Source organism: Euprymna scolopes, chromosome 45 (genome assembly GCF_053919585.1).
Source record: "Euprymna scolopes isolate OS-2025 chromosome 45, ASM5391958v1, whole genome shotgun sequence".
Lineage (NCBI taxonomy): Eukaryota > Metazoa > Mollusca > Cephalopoda > Sepiida > Sepiolidae > Euprymna > Euprymna scolopes.
The window spans coordinates 57,812,234-57,833,214 of record NC_136526.1 but is presented as its reverse complement, the minus strand read 5'-3'; the positions used below and the strand labels follow the sequence as shown (position 1 = coordinate 57,833,214).

Genomic DNA, 20,981 nt, shown 5'->3' with positions numbered 1-20,981 from the left:
ATAATGAACTAATTATTTTTATTTAAATCTTAGTGGAAATTTATTATTTTGTTTAAACAAAAAATACCTTTACTAAAGTTATGGTTTTCAGTAGTAAATAAAAAACGCAAGAATTTATTTTTGCTTTTTTATATAAATAAAGCATTGTAATTTGTAACAATAAAAATAAAATAAAATAATTTTTATAGGAACATTACGAAAAAAGCCCCTAAATCCGTATTAATGAATTCTATATAATTCGAAGAAAAATGAATTTCTCAAACTACCGATATTACCATTGAATTAAGCATTGTTTATTTAATATTTTCACACACAAAAAAATATAATTGCAAAAAATATTTCTACTTTTTTTGTTTGTATTACGGGTTTCGCATAATTTTTATATGCAAGATTTTAATAATTTCCTTGCTCGCAAGAATGTTAAACTTTTAGCGTAACATAATTTTTTTTATATAATATTGAACAATAATTAAAAAAAAATTAATTTAAAAATAGGAACATAGAAAAATAATTAAATTAAAAAATGCAAAAATTAATACAAACGTTCAAAAAAGGAATGTACGGATGCGCGACTGGGGGGGGGAAGAACTTCCTCCCTTTTAATTACATGACGTCATTTTTACAGTCTTTCGACTCCCTGAAATTTTGGGCCTTCGTAATTTTCGTGTTTACAAAATTTTAGTTTGTTGCGTTTTGCGAACGCCAGAATTACTCGGTTTTGGGCAAATTAATTTATGTTTTGTACAAACAAGGTGTTTTTTTTTTATTTATTTAATTCAATATCTTAGGACTTTACTAATTATCTTTGAAATAGACCCAGAAAACTAATATTTATCTTTTAAAGGATTTTTTACAATGAATTTATTTAACTTCAAAATTTAGCTGAATTGGGTAGCTCGCCATGAAAACATTTTCATAATTTTTTTTTTTTTTTTTCACGTGTACAAATATTTTTTTCCCGTTTGGAAATTAACTTTAGTCTTTAATCTTTCAAATACAATCAAAAAGTAGTCGGAAACCTAAAAAAAAAAATTATGATAAATCGGCTTTCAAAACTAGGCCGCCCATTTTTGTGCGTCCATTTTTGCTCGTACCGGCGCTTTAACTGGAGTTATCTCCCCTGGCGTATTCAATAAATTTTATAATAGCTGACTTCAACGCGCTGTCATAAAAACGTGTTTTTTCCGCTGTAAAAAAACAAACTACTCGATCAAATCAAGTGAAATTTTTTTCGGAGATCTTCAGTCCAAAACAGATACGTACAATATAACATTTTTTTTTCGATATTTTCATGTTTTAATGTCTTGATTAAACTGTACAAGTACATTTTTTCTTGTTCTTGGATAGAACTCAATACTACTTGTTTTTCGAATCGAATAAGCCTTTGGAAATAAAAACACTAAAAAAATTATCCAGTGAGGTAGAAAAGTAACTCATCTTGCCTTTGATAACATTTAGTTGTTATATATTTGTTTTTTGTTTTTTTGACAACTTTTTCGTCTTTGGATTGTAAAACAAACCCAGCAGCTCTTCTTATATTGTTGATGCTTATTAAGCCTTGTACTTATTTAGGAAAACAAAAATAAAGGAAAAAAAACTTTGTTATACCTACTTGTCACGGTATAAACATGTCATATTCCAAAAATCGCAAAAATTGATCACACAGATTATTTTTTATTGAAGAAAATTAGACTTTACGTATTTTTACAAGAAGAAAAAAAATAGCCGAGTTGAGTTATCTCCCCTTGTGAATTGTCTACCCTTAATTCAATCGAACATGGCTGATGTATGCTAATAGAGCATGTCATAAAACTTAAAAAATTACAAAGAAAAACTACCTGAAGAAATTACGTAATTTTTTAAACATGACATCTACGTTTCGTGAGAGTATGTACACCATAAAAAGTTTTCTGTATTTTCTTTAGATAAAATTTTTGGTAAAACTTGCGGAGTATGTGCTGTTTTATGGTTGTTGTAAAAATACCACAGAAATTTAAATTTCGTTCCGTTTTAAATTCGGTGCATTTTTACATTAAGTCCAACTCTAGCTGTGTCAGAAATTTCGTGAAAAATATTGAATAATTCCACCCCGTCTTTCACAGCTTATAACTTCTCGAAAAATGTAATTCAAGCCCTAATTTTTTTCAATTAAAGGAGCAAGGGCCAAGGTTTCATTAAATTAAAAAAAAACAAACAAAAAAACAAAAAAAAAAAACAAACGTGTTTAAAAAAAAAAAAGGTTTTAAACTTCGGATTTAACAGGTAAATTTCTAAAAAAAAAAAACACTACTTTTTTTGTTTTAAATTTGAATATATTATTTATTGATCTTTTATCTTCAATTTGTGATATATAAATCTTTGGTGAGTAAATTAATCATTTACTTTTTAATAGACACTTGAAAATGGGGGGGGGGGGTAAATTAAAAAAAAAAAAACGTTTGTCTAAAATATTATATTCGGTTTATTGGAAAGAGCATAAAATTTCACATTGGCCCTGAAAATATCCTAAAAATTGAATCAATAGAAAAATGTTGATAGATTTTTAAATTTTAAAAATTGAAAAATACTGAGTTCGTAAAATTCAATTAATTTCATTACTGTTTTTTAAAAAATAAAAAAAAATTTCTATTACTTTTAAAATAACTTTAATAGTTTATTTTGGAAGTATAATCCATAAAGAAAATAAACAACCCACTTTTAAGAGAAATTAGTATGATTGTTGAATGTTATTTTTTCGACTACTTTCGTTTTTTTTTTTGGGGGGGGGGGGCGCAATTAAAAAAAAAAGATCAAAACGGAACGAAATTTAAATTTCTGTTTCATTTTTACAACAACCATAAACCAGTGCATACATCACAAGTTTTACCGAATTTTCTAAATGAGTAACTCTTTGTTAAATATAATACGTTATTCAAAAAAGTTGCTCTTAACATGGGAAGGGGTACTTCTTTTTCTATACCACTAGGTGGACAAGAAAGTTCTTGCAGAGTTTTTAATTTTGATTTCAAGTCATGATTTTCAAATAAGTTTTTAATTTTAATACCATTTTTCTTATTGCATTTTCACCCCAAACAAGGCTCAGTCAGGTTTGTCGGGGATATTTACATCGAGGGCGTACAAGGACTTCTAGTTCGTCGGAGCACCTACTATTGTAAAACAGGCAGGGGAATGCAACATTTCATCGATGAGACAGAGGTTGAAGCGTAGCTAACAGTTCGGGACTTACTAGGTTGACGACTCTTCTGAACCCTGTCCAGGAGTGGTAGACTAGCAGCAGATGCACCAGCCCAAATGTGACAACAATACTCCATACATGGGCAAATGGTGGCCTTGTAGAGGTACAGGATACTTTCAGGCGTAAGTAACTTTCTAGCACGATAGAGAGAATCCACCTTCTTTGCAGCAGACTTGGTAATGCCTTTGATATATTTGCTCCAACTCATGATCCCTGTGAACGTTAAGCCAAGGAGTTTGAATAAAGTACTTTCAGGCAGTGTATCATTAGCCATAGCTATTGATGCTTGAGAAGGTTTCTTGTAATGATTAAAGAAAACAAGCTTAGTCTAGGCAGAATTGAATGTGATCATCCATTTTTGTCTCCATTCAACTACATACTGGAAGTCTTTCTCTTGAATGTGTCTTTACTTTACGTCCCGTTACTTTATGTATCATTTTTAAGGACGCTTTTTGCTCTACTAAGTCGTCTAAATTAGAATTGTTTAAAAACAATTATCTCTTCTTTTCAGAATGTTAAATACAAGATGGAAAAAAAGCAAATTCGCATGATTTGTTTTATTTCAATTCAAGCTAGGCCGAAAAGCTGCTGAAACAGCTTGCGATATCAACAAAACGTTTGGCTCAGGAACCACTTGCTGAACACATAGGAAAATGGTGGTTTACGAAATTTCATGGTGGCGCTGAGGGTCTTGAAGATGATGGGCGTAGTGGTCAGATATTGGATGTTGACAATGATGGACAGGGAACCTTAGTCGAAACGAATCCATGCACAACTGTTCAAGAACTTCTGAATTAGACAGAACATATATACAATGATTTTCAATGACTTCAGAGAGATTGGAAAAACAAAAAACTTGATAAACAGGTGCTTCACGAACTGAACAACAAACAAAAGGAGCACCCTTATGAAGTGTCATCTTCTCTTCTTTTATACAACAAGAACGACCCGTTTCTCAACCGGATTGTGAGCTGTGATGAAAAGTAGGTTCATTACAACAACTGGTTACCCTCATCTCAGCGGTTAGATGCTGATGAAGTTCCATGACTAGTTGCAAAGCTAAAGTTGCACCAAATGAATGTCATGCTGTTAAAAAGGAATGTCATCCTGACTGTCTGCGACCAGTCTCATCCATTATAAATTTTGCAATGAAGGCAAAACTATTATGGCGAATAAGTACTGTGAACAAACTTCGACAACAACACCCAACATCTGTCAAGATAAAAGGCCCAATTTGCCTCCATGACAACGGTAACGGTAATTTCATAAGGAATTTGAATTGCGATTGCTCAATAAAATTGGTCTAATAAACCATCTTCTGACTGATTTTATAATTGCCCATAAACACAAGTAAACACACGCACACATGTTGTTACAAGTATCAGTGATCGAGTTGAGTTGATTCGATACAAATCCATAAATAATAAAAATCCAATAACGACACAACTGTAACTTGCGATACAAAATTACTCGGCAGCAAAGATGATTTGTATTCAATTCATATGAAGACAAAAACGCTTTTCAAATACAGTTTACAAATCGATTAACATTTCAATATCTTCGAGACTCTCATTGTATAAATGACGTTTCTGATTCGTATGTTAAGTTTTCGTGTTAGTGTTTTAAAGAAATTTCCAAAATGTCATTATTTTTGGTTGCAAATATTTATATGTGAATGGATATGGATTAATATGGATGAATCCTTTTCAATTTTCTGTTGCTAAACCGACCTTGCAGAAGATGAATGAATTGGACTACAAAACTTTTCCTCATCCGCCATACTCTCCAGACCTCTCACCTCTTTTTCAAGCATCTTGACAACTTTCTGTGTGGGAAATGCTCCAAAAACCTAAGTGACATCATAAACACCTTGACTGACTTCATCGCGACGAGAATCCAGGATTTTTATGCTAGTAAAATAAATACACTTGTTTGCTTTAGCAAAAGTGTGTTGATTCGGATGGCGCTTATTTTGATCGATACATTTTTGTTTAAGCCGCGATATATTCACCTGAATTTAAAATTTATAACTGAAAGAACTTTCTTGAATTCAAAGATATTGTAAAACTGTATTTAATATTTGTTCTTTTACATAGGCATCACGACTTATCAAGGCCCAGATGCCACTCGAGGATAAGGGTTAAAGAGTGTACAGTGGTCAGTGGGCCAATATAGTAATCGTTAGTTATGGAAATTCGGTAAATTTGTTAACTTAAGTGGAATGGCTCATCAAGAACTTGTTTATGTTGGAGTTGAAGACAATCATATTGTAGTCAGCTCGAAAGCAGGCAAATGCGTGTGTTCTGATAAAAGAATGTTCATTAGGGTAAAGCACATGGAAATAAATAGTAATTAGAAGAGAGCCATTGTTAGCTTGTAGTACTCACGTTCTGCCTGGGGGGGGGAACTTATAACTTAAAATATTGCAGCATTAAGAATTGATTATACAAGTTAGAAAAGCATTTCATCCAAGGCATGAAAATTGTTAAACAAAATGTTTTTTACTATAGGCTTTAAAAATAAAGGTACAAGATTCAATTTGAAATTTATTTATCTTCAAAGTGCACTTTTATAAATTTTACAAAGTAAGGCATAAAAATTTAATTTAAATTGAATCAAAAAAATTACCTTGGATTTATTTTATGTAATGTACATTTTGTTGCACTTTTGCAAAGTCTGATCCCAGGTTGAAAGAGGGTTGAGAGTTTTCAGATTTTGCTTTTTATATACTCTGTCACGTGATTGAGAGCTGGTTTGTGATGGGACAAGCCAAGGAGAAAATGGATTTCAAATCTCGAGTCAAGAAAATTAGCTTCAGCCTGTGATTGTAGCGAGTGTTGGCTGCTAGTTTTCAATATTTCATTTTATTTATAGAATGACGCCAATTTTACTATTGTAGGAATTATTTTATGTCACGATGAGAATTTAAACTAACATGTTTGGTGCTCTCTGTTGAAGGCAAGAAATGGGACAATCACAAAACAACAAATTCTACTTGTAAAGTTCAAGACACACTTTATTGCTACACAGGATATTATTGCAAAATAGTGCGCCCAACAAATGAAGCTGGTAGGTTGCTTCAATGAAGCAGTAATTTTGGTCCTTTTGCAATCTGCATGTTGTCATAGTTTGTTGCAGGGAAGGATTAATTTAGTCGTGTTTAATTGGACCTCATGGCCCTAAAAAATTAAGGTTAGTTAAATTTCCATTCGCACAAGTAAAATCATTTTTTATTTTAACATGTTTTATTAACTATTTTCTCTTATATATATATATATATATATATATATATATATTTAAGTATTAATATTATATATATTATAATAATATATTAACTATCTGTTCTTATATATATATATATATATATATATATATATATATTTAAGTATTAATATTATATATATTATAATAATATATTAACTATCTGTTCTTATATATATATATATATATATATATATTTAAGTATTAATATTATATATATTATAATAATATATTAACTATCTGTTCTTATATATATATATATATATATATATATATATTTAAGTATTAATATTATATATATTATAATAATATATTAACTATCTGTTCTTATATATATATATATATATATATATATATATATATATATATATATATATATATATATATGTGTGTGTGTTTTATTTTTTTATTACCGTTTTATCTGTTTAGTTACACTTGTTTTGGTTACCGAATCGTATTAACTATCAAGTAGCTTCATCAGACTTTACAAGGTTTCTGTAAAGTCTGGCGAAGTTATTAGCTCGTTAATACGATTCGGTAACAGAAACATGTGTAAGTAAACAGATAAAACAGTAATAAAAAAGAAACATATTTGCCCTGCAATAGTATTGATCACTTTCTTCAGTTTTTTACTAATTACCATTTTTACTATATATATATATATATATATATATATATATATATATATATATATATATATATATGTATGTATATATATGTGTGTATGTATATATACGCACACACACACTCAAAGCGCACGTGAGGGGTGGGAGATCCATCTTGTGTTGTCATATATGAGTGTGAATTATTTTTTAAACAACAAACATGTGCTTCTGATCAGCTACTTTTAGAGCTTCCGGTGAAACTTATCCATTCTATAATTTTGACAACTTTTCTCAAAACATAGCTTCACATCTTTTGTTTACGTCGCCAGTTAGATAGATAGATAGATAGATAGATAGATAGATAATTTTTTGTGTTCCACAACTATATAACACTAGTAGGGAGATCCGACGTTGCCCGGGATTGAATGATGATCAATGAATGTTTCACACTCCCATATTTTATTGTCATGGAAATCTGTGCAATCGCCTATTTTTCAATCAAATAGATTGATTGCCTACTTTAGTTGATGAACCATTGCAGTACATCGGGGGTGGGGAAGCTTCACATGCCTCCCTGCAGTGACTTATTTCACAATACATTGTAATCTACATATACTGTTGATTTTAGAAAATAATTTTCTATATATAATGGTTTTAATTAAAGTTTAAAATGAAAAAGTCAAGTATCATGGTTCAATTGCTGAATACCGGAGATGAAAATTTCACAATGATAAGAAAGGTCTGTAATGCAGTTGTAGATATTGTCTTATAAGTAAAACTAATTCGTAGGCTTTTACAAATATGTTCTATACTTCATCCATGGCTGAGATCTGAAGTATAGAAGCCACTAATGTTAGCGCATGTCTCCTTTTTAGAAGACATAATAAAAACGAGGCCTTCCTCTTTTGCTGATCTGGAATGAACTGAAGAAAACTGAAAAGGAAATACAAGTTGCCGCCAAAGGCATGTGACATGTCTGGTTAGATTCGACCAATCAAATTGATCGATACAATGGCAGTTAGGGCTGGTATTATGACTGTATAATTTCTTACACTATCTAATCAAGTGGCATTCTTACTACCGGTGTAACATGACTTATGTTCCATTTTCTTCCTCATATTTTTATTTCCTTAAACTTCAAGAGAGCCCAAAACTAAACGCTCCACCCATTCATTTGGTTTTTGAATAATTTGTGTTCCGAAAACCTTAAAACACGTTTTCTGAGTTTCCTTTTTGTTCATTACTGAGCTGCGCCTTTTTAAAAACATCTTGACCTTTTCGACTGTGCTTATTAAAATATAAGCTGCTTGTTAGGGTGGAGTCAATAGATCGATTTTTAAATGTGTCGTTTTAAGCAAAAACAATATTACTTACTTAACTGTCATTTCAAAAATAATTAAAATGTATAACGGGCTTCTTCAGTCTTTGACAGACTATGGATACCCACGAAGGAGTGCCTGCGCATGAAATTTTTGTGGCTGGAGGTGCTCAATCTGCAACCACACCTCTCCTGAGTCAACATTGTTAAATACCAGTGGCAAATGAAGTGTATGTACAGGATGACTGGAAACAAATGCCGATATAGGCCGAGAGCACATACAATGTCTAGAATTCCCAAATGGTCACCCATCTGGTACTAACAAGGCTCAAGGTTGCTTAACTTCGGTGATCTGATGAGAATGGTGTGTCAACGCGATTACGCCAATTATTTCGAAAATAATATACCAAAAATTACGAAAATTCATCAAGTTAAACAACTGCTATTATGTTTTTAGTAAAAAAAAAAATAGTCTATATTTTAGCTGCCATTAAAATGTAATCTAAAATTTACCTTCCGACAAAGGTCGTGGTTATGTCCACTTGTCACCATCTACTTTATAACATCTAAGAAAGATACAATTTTACCCATTTTTCTGTAAAAATTACTTTTAACTATAAATAACTTTGTACTTGATTATTTTGGGTTATTCCCTCAGCTGACGCTTCTACACTATTAGGACGAAATTTCAGAAACCGTAAACCTGAATTTCACATGAAAACAATGGTATCTACGTATTCCTTGTATTTTTAAGATTATATAAAAAAAATTACGAAAATCGATAAGGTAGAAAATTATTTATTAAAGAAAATAAAATAGAATTTGATAAAAACGATCGTAAAACACAGGAGAGTTCAACAAGGGGGTCATTTTACGCCTCGATTTAAACAAGATGGCAGCAATTTTTCACCTGCTAACATGATTAAAGTTTTTTTTAAAGAATTCAGTAATATTCAGATAATTCCACCTGCATAATTTGTAAGCTACCATTGTAACTTATTAGAATTGACAAAAAATCAGTTGAAACGATTGTTTTTATCTGAAAACTCCATTTATCGACTACAAAATCTCGTCCCAATAGTGTAGAAGCGCCAAAATTTGCGTTCTGATGAAAGTCGTGGTTATGTCTACTCGTCACTGTCTACGGTTATGGTTAACTTTCGTCACCCGTTGTTTACAAAGCCATTTGCCGGAAGTGACGTTTTATCTACGGATGATCAAAACCGTATAGAATGAACCTTTTTTTTTATATAAGTTTTATTCAAACAGGCTTTATGGACTTTTTTTTGTAATTATTAACTGTTTTATTCTTTTTATCAAACAAAAATAGAATTTTTATATTGACATATTATGGACTGTTTTTCAAACATCGAAATTTTAAAATTAGTTTTATTTAAAAAAAAAAAAAAGAAAGACGGTGTTTTTTTTTTAAAGTAAATTCTAAACTTTATTTGAATTTTTCAACAAACTTTTACAGAGATAAAAAATAGACTTTATAGATATTAACGAAAAGTCTTTGTTTATTTTAACTCTTTAACAAATTTTTACAGACATAAAAAATAGACTTTATAGATATTTTATAATTTATTTTAAATATTATTAAAATTTCGATGTTTGAAAAACAGTCCATTATGTCTGTAAAAGTTTGTTGAAAAATTAAAATAAAGTTTAGAATTTAATTTAAAAAAAAACACCGTCTTTCTTTTTTTTTTTTAAAATAAAACTAATTTTAAAATTTCGATGTTCGAAAAACAGTCCATAATATGTCAATATAAAAATTCTATTTTTGTTTGATAAAAAGAATAAAACAGTTAATAAATACAAAAAAAGTCCATTAAGTTAAAATAAAGCCTGTTTGAATAAAACTTATATAAAAAAAAAGGTTCATTCTATACGGTTTTGATCATCCGTAGATAAAACGTCACTTCCGGCAAATGGCTTTGTAAACAACGGGTGACGAAAGTTAACCATAACCCTGTCTACTTTATGACATCTAAGAAAAATGCAATTTTACCCAATTTTCTGTAAAAATTTTTTATTATAAATAACTTTCTACTTGATTATTTTTGGTTATTCCCTAAGCTTAAGGGAAACTTTAGAGCTTGTAGATATTCTTGGCTCTTATCCTCAAAGTGGCCCACAGTAAAGGTAGGCTCAGTGTTTGGCCACAATCGCTTCTCCACAAGAAGCATTTCATTAAAGGATTATTTCTCTCTATGCAGTGTTATTCCAAATGACACAACTATAAACTTAAAATATATAGTTAAAAATAATTTTATATCCTGAAATAAGAAAATGATTTATTTTATATCGTATGGTTTTTTTTCCCACTGTAAACATTTATATGTCTTAGCAAGTTTGTTTGCAATATTTTTTATATAAACTGAGATTGTGATTTAAAAAAATTGGAAGGTTCTCCGCCACTTCTGCATATCAGTGAAATGAGACGAATGTGTATATTGTAGTTTCAAGAACCGCCGACAGATGTTGCTCATCAGCCAAAGAACAGGGGTTGATAACTCTTCTTTTTCTAAAAGTGCGTGCAAATTAAAATCATACTTTGTTTTCAGTTAGGAATCACTCGTTGAAAACAAATTATATTAACGCATTAAAATTATATTTTGACACATTTTTTTATACAATAAATGTTTCGATTTTTCATATTTTTGTGTTTGTTTGTTATATATTTTTGGGTTATCGTAAACACTTGTTTATATGAGGTTCACATTATGGCTGCTTGACGTCAGTTCTCTTTCAAAGAACAGGTGTTGATAACTCGTTTCTGTTGCTAATATGTCACTGTCATGCAGAAGTGCCAGTTTTTCCTTATAGACACTGGCAATAGGAACCGAAAACTAAAATATGTAGTTAAAAATAATTTTATATCGTGAAGAAAAATATTTATGACATATCGTAGAAGAATACGTTTTTTCTTCTTTGTGCAAGTTTATATACGTTAGCAAAGTTGTTGCAATATTTTTTTTAATATAAACTGAAGGTTTGATTAAAGAAAATATGTATATACCCAGGCAAGAGAAACTGAAAACTAAAATATGTAATTAAAAATAATTTTATATGACATATTTTGAATATAATTTTTCTTCTCTGTGCAAGTCTATATACCTTTGCAAGGTTATTTTGTTTGCAAAGGAATATGTTGTTCGAAATTATTTTAGTTTTCAATTCAATTATACAAAAACACATAATTTTTACAATATTAGCAATTTATGGCAAATCGTTTGTCGTATGAAATTGTATTTTTCATAAACGTTGTTAAATATAATCGGAATGATATTGACTACTCTTTCGTTCTGAGAACCTGGAATGAAAGAGTAGGCAACATTATTACAATAATCGAACATCAAAAGTAAAAAATAAAAAGAGCCCGCCCCACTAGTATGTTTCGATCTTCTTCCCAACTTTACTGAAGCAATTAACACATTTGTCCAAAGCAGACTTAATTCCAATTCCAATAACTCAGTAGAAATTATGTACGACCTGTAAGAATCCATTTAAGTTGGCATACAACTTGAAGTCGTCCACAAAGAGTAAATAATTGATGCTTTTGCTTGAATCTTGTTAGTGGCTGTAATGTCTTTACCAAATAAAGGGAGACCACCGCAGGTGTCACAGGAGTTACGGCCCCTGGCGACATCCGGGGTGGTAGTCAGTCCGATATCCACCGAGCACGATCTTCCTCGTTCGTTTTCTCTCTCTCGTCAATCTCCGTCCATCCTACAACCTCACTATGGTAATAACCGATATCTAGCAAGTATCGGTTACTTACCATAAGGATTATCACATTGGCGACAAGGATAGAGTAATTTACAAAAATAGACATAAGAAAACACGAAAAAAAAAAAACAACAACAAACAGTCACACGTGTTGCAAAACAAACATGGCTGCCCTACCTCACTACCCGGAATTCGACTGCGAGTCAGAAGCCAAAGCAGCAAGATGGACGAAATACATTAGCAGATTGAGGAACTATTTTATCGCCCAAGACATAGAGAGCGATAAAAGACAAAAAGCAATTTTGATAATGTTTGTTGGTGAGGCGATGAACGACCTCATTGACGAATTATCAGCCGAACAGACCACACCAGGAGAAAACGAAACCCACTTCGACAAACTCGTCTTGGCTGTACAGGCTCATTTCAACCCCCAAAATAACACGGAATACAACCGATTTGTATTCCGTAACATCAAACAAACCACGCCGAATGTAGAGGACTTCTACCGGAAATTGAAAGAAGCAGCAGCTACATGTCACTTTGCAGACGCAAACGCTGAGATAAAGTCTCAATTGATAACAGGCTGTTCATCAGAAAAAGTCCGGCAAAAGGGTTTAATAAATTCTAACATGTCACTACACGACTTGATAAATTATGCCAGGACGACGGAAACAATAACAGCGCACCTACAACAAATGCGCTTAGAGGACACGACAATACAAACTACTACTGCAGTAGTAAACAAAGTCACGTACGGACAGCGACAGACATGTGACTGTCCCCGGCAAATTCAGTGCAGGAATTGCAACGGAAAATATCCACATGAACGAGGACCAACGTCTTGCCCAGCATTCCAGAGCCAATGCACTTATTGCCGGAGATGGGGGCACTTCGCCTCTGTCTGTTTTAGAAAAATGAACGACGAGGACAGACAACGTAGAACAAATCGTCCTCCACGTCCACAAGTCCAAACCAGCCGCCGACCAGTGAACTGCATCGAGGACAACCAGCAGGACTCAACCAGCGGCAGTGACACAGAATATGTGTTTCATACAGGTAAGATGAAAAACCTTCCCTGTTTTGATATATCTTTTGGCAATAGCCACCAAACGTTCAATGTGTTAGCCGACTCAGGAGCCACTATCAACATTTTGTCTGAAGCAGATTTCAAATGTTTAAAACCGACACCATGTCTCCGACCGACAAAAACTGTGATATCTGGATTTGGTGTCAAGCAAACTACTCCAGTTCTAGGCCAATTTAGGACCCTCCTAGAGTTTGGGGGCATCTCCTGCCAAGCTAACATACATGTAATAAAAAGCCCAGAAAAACCTATCATTGACTGGGAAACATGTGAAAAGCTTAAACTTTTATCAGCAAAAAAGCTCCCAGTTAACCACATCAGCAACTCTGACACACAAATCCCGCAGACAACTCTTAAGCTTTTGGAGGACTATGCAGACCTATTCAATGGCTTAGGTAAACTTAAAGAGAAAAAAGTCCATCTGCACATAGATGAAAATATACCACACATCGCTCAGAGATACCGCAGAGTCCCCTTTCATGTAAGGAAGGACATAGAAGAGCTAATACAGAAAGACGAGAAACTGGGGGTGATTGAAAAAGCGGAAGGACCAACCCCGTGGGTATTCCCTATTGTGGTGGTACCTAAGAAAGACCAAAGTAAAATCAGAGTTTGCATTGATATGAGAGCGGCAAACAAAGCTATCAAAAGGGAACGTCACCCTACCCCCACAATTGATGAGCTGAAGGCCATTCTATCGGGAGCCAGTGTCTTTAGCAAGTTAGACCTCAATCAGGGCTACAACCAGTTGGAACTAGCTGAAGAATCCCGATACATTACCACGTTCGCAACACACCTGGGCCTATATAGATACAAAAGACTATTTTTCAGTGTCAACTCCGCCAGCGAAATATTTCAGGAAGAGATTAGCCAGGCACTCGCAGGGATTGAGGGAGCCATCAACATCAGTGATGACATTCTTTGCTTTGGATTGGACCAGCAAGACCACGACGGAAATCTCCAGAAAGTATTTCAACGACTACGCGAAAAAGGCCTAACACTGAATAGCAGCAAATGTGAATACAACAAGAGGTCATTGGAATTCCTCGGACACACATTCGGTAATGAAGGCATCAGCCTAAGTAACCCTAAAATAAAAACAATCCTCGAATTACCAGACCCCCAAAACGCATCAGAAGTCAGAAGTTTGTTGGGGATGACCAACTTTTGCGGTGCACAATTCATTCCAGACTACGCAACCCTGACTCATGAACTGCGTCAGTTAACAAAAAAAACAAAAACACTCAGTGGTCCTGGACTGAGCACCACACTGAATGTTTAAAAAACCTCAAGGAGGCCTTGAGCAAAGCATGCTCACTTGCCTACTTCGACCCTAATAAACATACTGAGATATATACCGATGCCAGTATTGTAGGCATATCTGCTGTACTATCACAAGACAGGCGGGTAGTACAATTTGCAAGCTGAGCACTACCCACAGTCGAACAAAGATACTCTCAAACAGAGCGGGAGGCCCTCGCCATCACGTGGGCATGTGAACACTTTCACAAATATATCTTTGGGGCCCCATTCACTGTTCATACAGATCATAAGCCCTTAACATCGATCTTTAATAACACCCGCTCCCAACTATCTGCGCACATTGAACGTTGGGTTTTGAGAACACAGCCATACAATATGACTGTCACATACCGACCAGGTCATGACAACCCAGCCGACTATCTCAGCCGCCATCCAGTACATCTACCACCAAGCAACAGGGAGCAGAAAATAGCGGAGGAGTATATAAACTATATTCTCTCAACGTCGACCCCCAAAGCAATGACAATTGATGAAGTTGCAATGGAAACTGCGAAAGACAAGACGCTCACTGCAGTCATTCAAGCCATCCTCACCAACAAATGGCAAGGTGCCAATGACGGCATAAACAAAGCCACTTTTCTCACCCTACATGCCAACCGTGATGAACTATCACTAGCACATGAGGAGAGTATCATTCTGAAAGGGCGCCGGATAGTGCTACCTGAGACCCTACAAAACAGAGCTGCCAAAATAGCCCATGCCGGCCATCAAGGCGTCGTGAAATCCCCGGCCCTCCTCCGGGAAAAAGTCTGGTTTAAAAACATGCAGCCTTTAGTAGAAGAAAACATCAGGAACTGTCACACCTGTCAGATCAGCACTCACAAAACGGCAAGGGAGCCGCAGAAAATGTCCCCACTACCAGCAGCCCCATGGACAGAGGTTAGTGCTGACTTTGGACATCTCCAGAATGGGAAATATCTTCTTGTTGTCACAGACGAGTACTCACGCTACGTTGTTGTCGATATCCTGGACTATCTCAACAAACTCGGTCATACTCCGTTTAGACAAGATATTTGCCGAATTCGGGGTACCAGTATCCCTCAAAACAGACAATGGCCCACCATTCAACAGCCATGATTTCAAAACCTACGCCTCCATCACCGGTTTCAGACACAGGAAGATAACACCTATATGGCCCCAGGCCAATGCTGAAATAGAACGCTTCATGCGCACTGTAAAAAAATCCATCAAAGCCGCCTTAATCAAAGGCCAAAGCTGGAAGCAGGAGCTATTCAAATTCCTGTTAGATTACCGAACGACACCGCACTGCACCACCGGTGTTTCCCCAGCCTCAATTCTATTTGGCCGGACCATAAAAAACCGCCTGCCACACCTAGTTGCACCTATAGCTGGAGACCATAGCATTAGGGTACGTGACACTCAAGCCAAGAAAACAATAAAGAAATATGCTGACAGAAAAGTATACGTAAAGCCCAATAATCTGAGTGTGGGTGACACCGTCGTTGTAAAAAGCGACCACACTTCAAAGGCACACACCCCCTATCAACCTAACCCATTAACCATAACAAAAAAAAGGGATCCATGATTACTGCCACACACAAGGACAACCAAATTACAAGAAATGCCAGCTTCTTCAAAAAAATCCCTAAGCCACTAAGAAACCTCACACATGACCCACCTGAATACTCTTCATCTGAAGATAAGGGACACATGCATGTGACAGCATCACCAAAATCTAAAGAAAACCAGGGACAACACTCTTCAAACCTCAGACGCTCAGGCCGCACAAGACGGTCACCCAAAAGATTTGATTGCTAAATGCTACAAATACCCCTGTACATAATAATGCATAATTATCATTTTCTTTCCCTTAGGTTGACAGATGCTCCCCTCCGACCCAGCAACGCAAACACTCCAGTCACACCACGCATGAACAAACTCCTTGATGAATATAAAAAATAATAATAATAAAAAAAACTCTTTAAAAAAAAAAAAAAAAAAAAGAGAGCATTGTAATGTCTTTACCAAATAAAGGGAGATCTTCCTCGTTCGTTTTCTTTCTCTCGTCAATCTCCGTCCATCCTACAACCTCACTATGGTAATAACTGATATCTAGCAAGTATCGGTTACTTACCATAAGGATTATCACAGTGGCCTTGGCTCAGATTGTGAGTACTCCAGTTTTTATTTAGTAACTTGCTTAACGGATCTATCATCAGGCAGAAGAGTAAAGGAAATAGGCAATCCCCTTTGAAGATTCCTCTTCTGATTTTGATGTTAAGTTTAGTTCTGTTAGTATGGCTTAATGTCACAGTAGTTTTTATGCCACATCTTGTAGCGGAACTGAACAACACTCCGTTGGTTCTACTGACGTTGCAAAACAGGATTTGCACAAGAACAAACGTCATTTAAACCAACGGAGTGTTGTTCACTTCCCCTACAAAATGTGGCATGAAAATAACCATGACATTTAAGCCATACTAACAGAACTAAAAATCTCTGACATCAAGATCAGAAGAGAAACATTTAGCTCGATTCGGACTCTAGAAGCAGGTACAACATTTTCATCAACAAAGATATTGATGTAAGCCAACGTTGCGCAGTCCACAGCTTCCTCCTGTGATAGCACCCTGATAATGATAGCCTTCATTATGAAGGGCGCCACGTTCAACCCAAACCCTAAACGTGTCAGACAGTATCTATTTCTATTGACCTCTATTATCTGGTATGGCTACAGTGTCTCATGGACTTGTACTTGGAGATATGCTCTTCTGAGGTCAAGAAGTGATACATTCGTGCTGTGAATGCATCTATATGATTGTTCACTGGTCGCACTTTTGCCTTATTCCACTGCATCACAGCCATCAATGGAATTAATCTCTAGTCACGTCCAAGTCTATATTCTGGATATGGCACAAGCCACACTTGTCCATCCATGCCCGGAATTCTTGTTCATATTCTAGTTGAAACTCTGCAGCCACTCAATTACGCAGTTATTCAGATGGGCAGTTACCTGCCCATTTCCATGCCATGCAATGAAAGTTCTTTGTGTATTTTTGCGACTCATTTTCTGTAGCAGACTTGTTTTCTGATTCTGTCTCATTTGTAAGGCAATATTCTGCTAAATGTTTGGCCAATTCCATGATGGATGTAGTTCTACTGCCTCTTGTTTCGTTTTTAAGTTTGGATTTTGGAATCTCATGATATCTGGTGCTCACAATAGTTGCATGACGCTCTTGAGAGACCTATGCCTCCTGTTCCTCTGGCCAGATACAGCCTAGGCAGACACTGGTTTCTATACGCTATTCTGTACAGTGTCAGCATTTTCCACGTCCAATCTGTTTATGTTCTTTTGTGGCCAATAGACAATACCAAAGCTGTCTGTTTTCACAGGAATCAGTATTTTATCTTTTTTATAAGCCTTGTAACTGGAATGATGGAGATCTTCGTAAAATTCCAGTTTCTTTACATGTCATATATAAGAGCACGTGGCTCACATACGCTACTTCTGTATGGCAGAACCTGCACTTGTTTTCATTGCTTAAACCACTTATAAGAAAATATTATCATTTGGTTTTTCTATTTGAAGATTGTAATGCTGGGTAATGGCCAGCCAAACCAGTTACCAACATTGCCCTGTTTTTTTTATTGAAACCAACCGAGAGCTCTTTTAAGTATCCTCGCTGTTCCCTTAAGTGCAATTATCTGGATCTCTTTTGCACTTAGTTCACCAGGAAGTTAGGTAGGACTTCAGGTTCTTCTTCATAAGTCATGTGGCACCTATAATAACTGGTATGATTGATATCTCCCTAAGATTCCAGTTTCTCTTCATATCATACATGAGACCTTGATAATTGGTCTGTTTTTTCCTTTCATCTCTGTTCATACCTCTATCATTAGAGATGCTCACTTTAATCAAGGTTGCTACTATGACTTATTCCATATAACTATATCAGGCTTCACAGCAGCATTTTCAAGGTAGGTGGCTGTAAGGATTACATGGTCATAATATATAAGTCAGTTATTATCCTGTGTGTGCCTTGATATGCTGTGCTAAGTTGCTTTTGCTTGAAAATGATTTATTGCAAATTGCACAAGAATTTGGTGTTCCATCAGCGTGGGATATTTTCATATGACTTTGCAAGTGCGACTTTCTTGCAAAAGAATTTTTGCATATTTCACAACAGAAGGGTCTTTCCCCAGTGTGTTTTCGAACATGCAACTTTAACGTATTGTCGTCTGCAAAACACTGATTGCAGATTAGACACGAATATGGTTTTGCGCCAGTGTGCATTTGAATATGTCGTTTCAAGTGACTTTTGTTTGAAAACGATTTGCTGCATAAATCACATGAATATGGCTTTTCACCACTATGGATTTTCATATGTCGTGTCAAAACAAAATTCCTTGCAAAAGATGCGCCACAAACACCACAACAATATGGTTTCTCTCCTGTATGAGTTCGGACATGTTGTTTTAAATTATTTTCGTCTGAAAAACATTGATCGCAAATTTCACAAGAATATGGTTTCTCTCCAGTGTGAGTCCTGATATGTCGATTTAAATGAATTTTATAAGAAAACGATTTATTACATATCGTACAAGAATATGGTTTTTCTCCTCTGTGAACATTCATATGTCTTAACAAGGTTGATCTGATAGCAAAGGTATTACCACAATCGTCACACTTATATGGTTTCTCTCCGGTGTGTGTTCGAATATGTTGTTCAAGGTTGCTTTTTTTTGAAAACGAAGTATGACAAATTTCACAAGAATATGGTTTTTCTCCAGTGTGTGTTAACATATGTTGTTTTAAATTACTGTTGTTAGCAAACGATTGCTCACATACGTCACAGAAAACTATCTTCCTTCGATTGTTTGTTCGAGTTGATTGTTTTAAGTCGTTCTCTTGAGGAAATAAGGAACCCCAAACCTCATCGAGAAATGGTTTCTTGTTATCATGACTTTCACATACTTCATCAGAAAATGACTTCTGTTCGTCACTTTCTATTATAGGATCATTCAAATCAAACATTTCCTTTGAAGAAGACATATTTCATTCGAAAATGGAAAGTGTGTTCAAATATGCTAATTTAATTTTTCTATATAATCCATATTTGGTGTTCTGTATTTTCCCAATTTATTTCATGTCTTGCTCCAACAGGACGTTTATTTGTAATTTCATTTCATGGAAAATGACAGAGACAAGGCATGAAGCCACTTAATGTAATGAACCAGCAGGAACGAAAGCTGATTATTGCAAAGAGAGTAGATGCCTATTGACTTTAGTCTTGAAAAGGCCAAGACTACATCAGGAGGAAAACAGTCAGCAGAAGGAGAGTTCTGCAAGTCTACAGTCCTGATGTGAAGACGTGTGATAAATAAAATAGTTTATTTAATCAAAATAAATCAAAAGTCATGATTGGAAAATGAGATCGAGGGCAGAACAGTTTCTTTGGTAATATGATACAATTACAGATAAAATTAGTTTTGTTAAAATTTTTCTCCAAAATGTTACCTTGGTGAAAAAGAATATTCGAACATGAACAAAATAGGTGGCGATTTGTGTCGCTGGTCACGTGGAGTTAATGACACAATGAGATCAATTGGTAATACACAGAATTAGTTACAGTTTAGAGTTTGGGGAGAGACTGAAAAAGTCAAACAAGATGACACAAAAGATATCGTCTCTGTGTTATGGAAGCTGAGAGAAACGTGACTTTAGAATAATGTAGAAAGAGAAGTCATGAAGAAAGCTATATCAATTATTTCGAAAAAAATTCAAAATTGTTATTGGTAATTTTGATACGTGTATATTACTGTTATTTTGAAAAAAAAATGTTGTTTTCATTTTTTAAACCACTTGATATAAGGAGCGAACAAGAACGAAAGCTGATTTCTATTTACCTAAGTATTTACAGATCAGACAATTCTGAGAAACACATGTGATAATAGTATCTGTAGAAAAAACTGAGACAAGCAACATCACGTCTGTGAGGTTACAGTAAAGAAGAAAGTGTGGGCCCACTTAAATATAACATTGACTTTAACATCAACAGATTTCTTATAAAGTTGGTTAACATCACACATAATAGCTTCTCTTCCACGGAAGTATCTGTAAAATAAAGTAATCAGAATTAATATCAGATATTAAATAGTTATCCATTTCTACACATATACATATATGCAACACTTCATATAATAGTACAAAAATATTATAATGTTGTTTATCATTCAAGAGAAAGTATGCACAGATTACACACATTTGCAGCAGGTGTCAATTTGTTCTCATCTAAAATTCTATAGAAAAAAAAACTTATATTTTTAATTTTATTCTTTTTGACTGAGTAGAGCCTTTTTTATACTGATAAATTTTTTATACTGATAAATTTTTTATACTGATAAATTTTTTATACTGATAAATTTTTTATACTGATAAATTTTTTATACTGATAAATT

The 20,981-nt window shown here is 34.4% G+C and overlaps 1 protein-coding gene across 1 annotated transcript; it reads right to left on the bottom strand.

Moving 5' to 3' along the window:
* Positions 1-11,282: 11,282 nt before the first annotated feature.
* On the bottom strand, positions 11,283-20,757 carry LOC145269735 (uncharacterized). The gene has a single exon (XM_080125458.1). The coding sequence runs from the start codon at positions 19,573-19,575 to the stop codon at positions 18,547-18,549; it is 1,029 nt and encodes a 342-aa protein (XP_079981584.1). The 5' UTR covers positions 19,576-20,757; the 3' UTR covers positions 11,283-18,546.
* Positions 20,758-20,981: the final 224 nt, after the last annotated feature.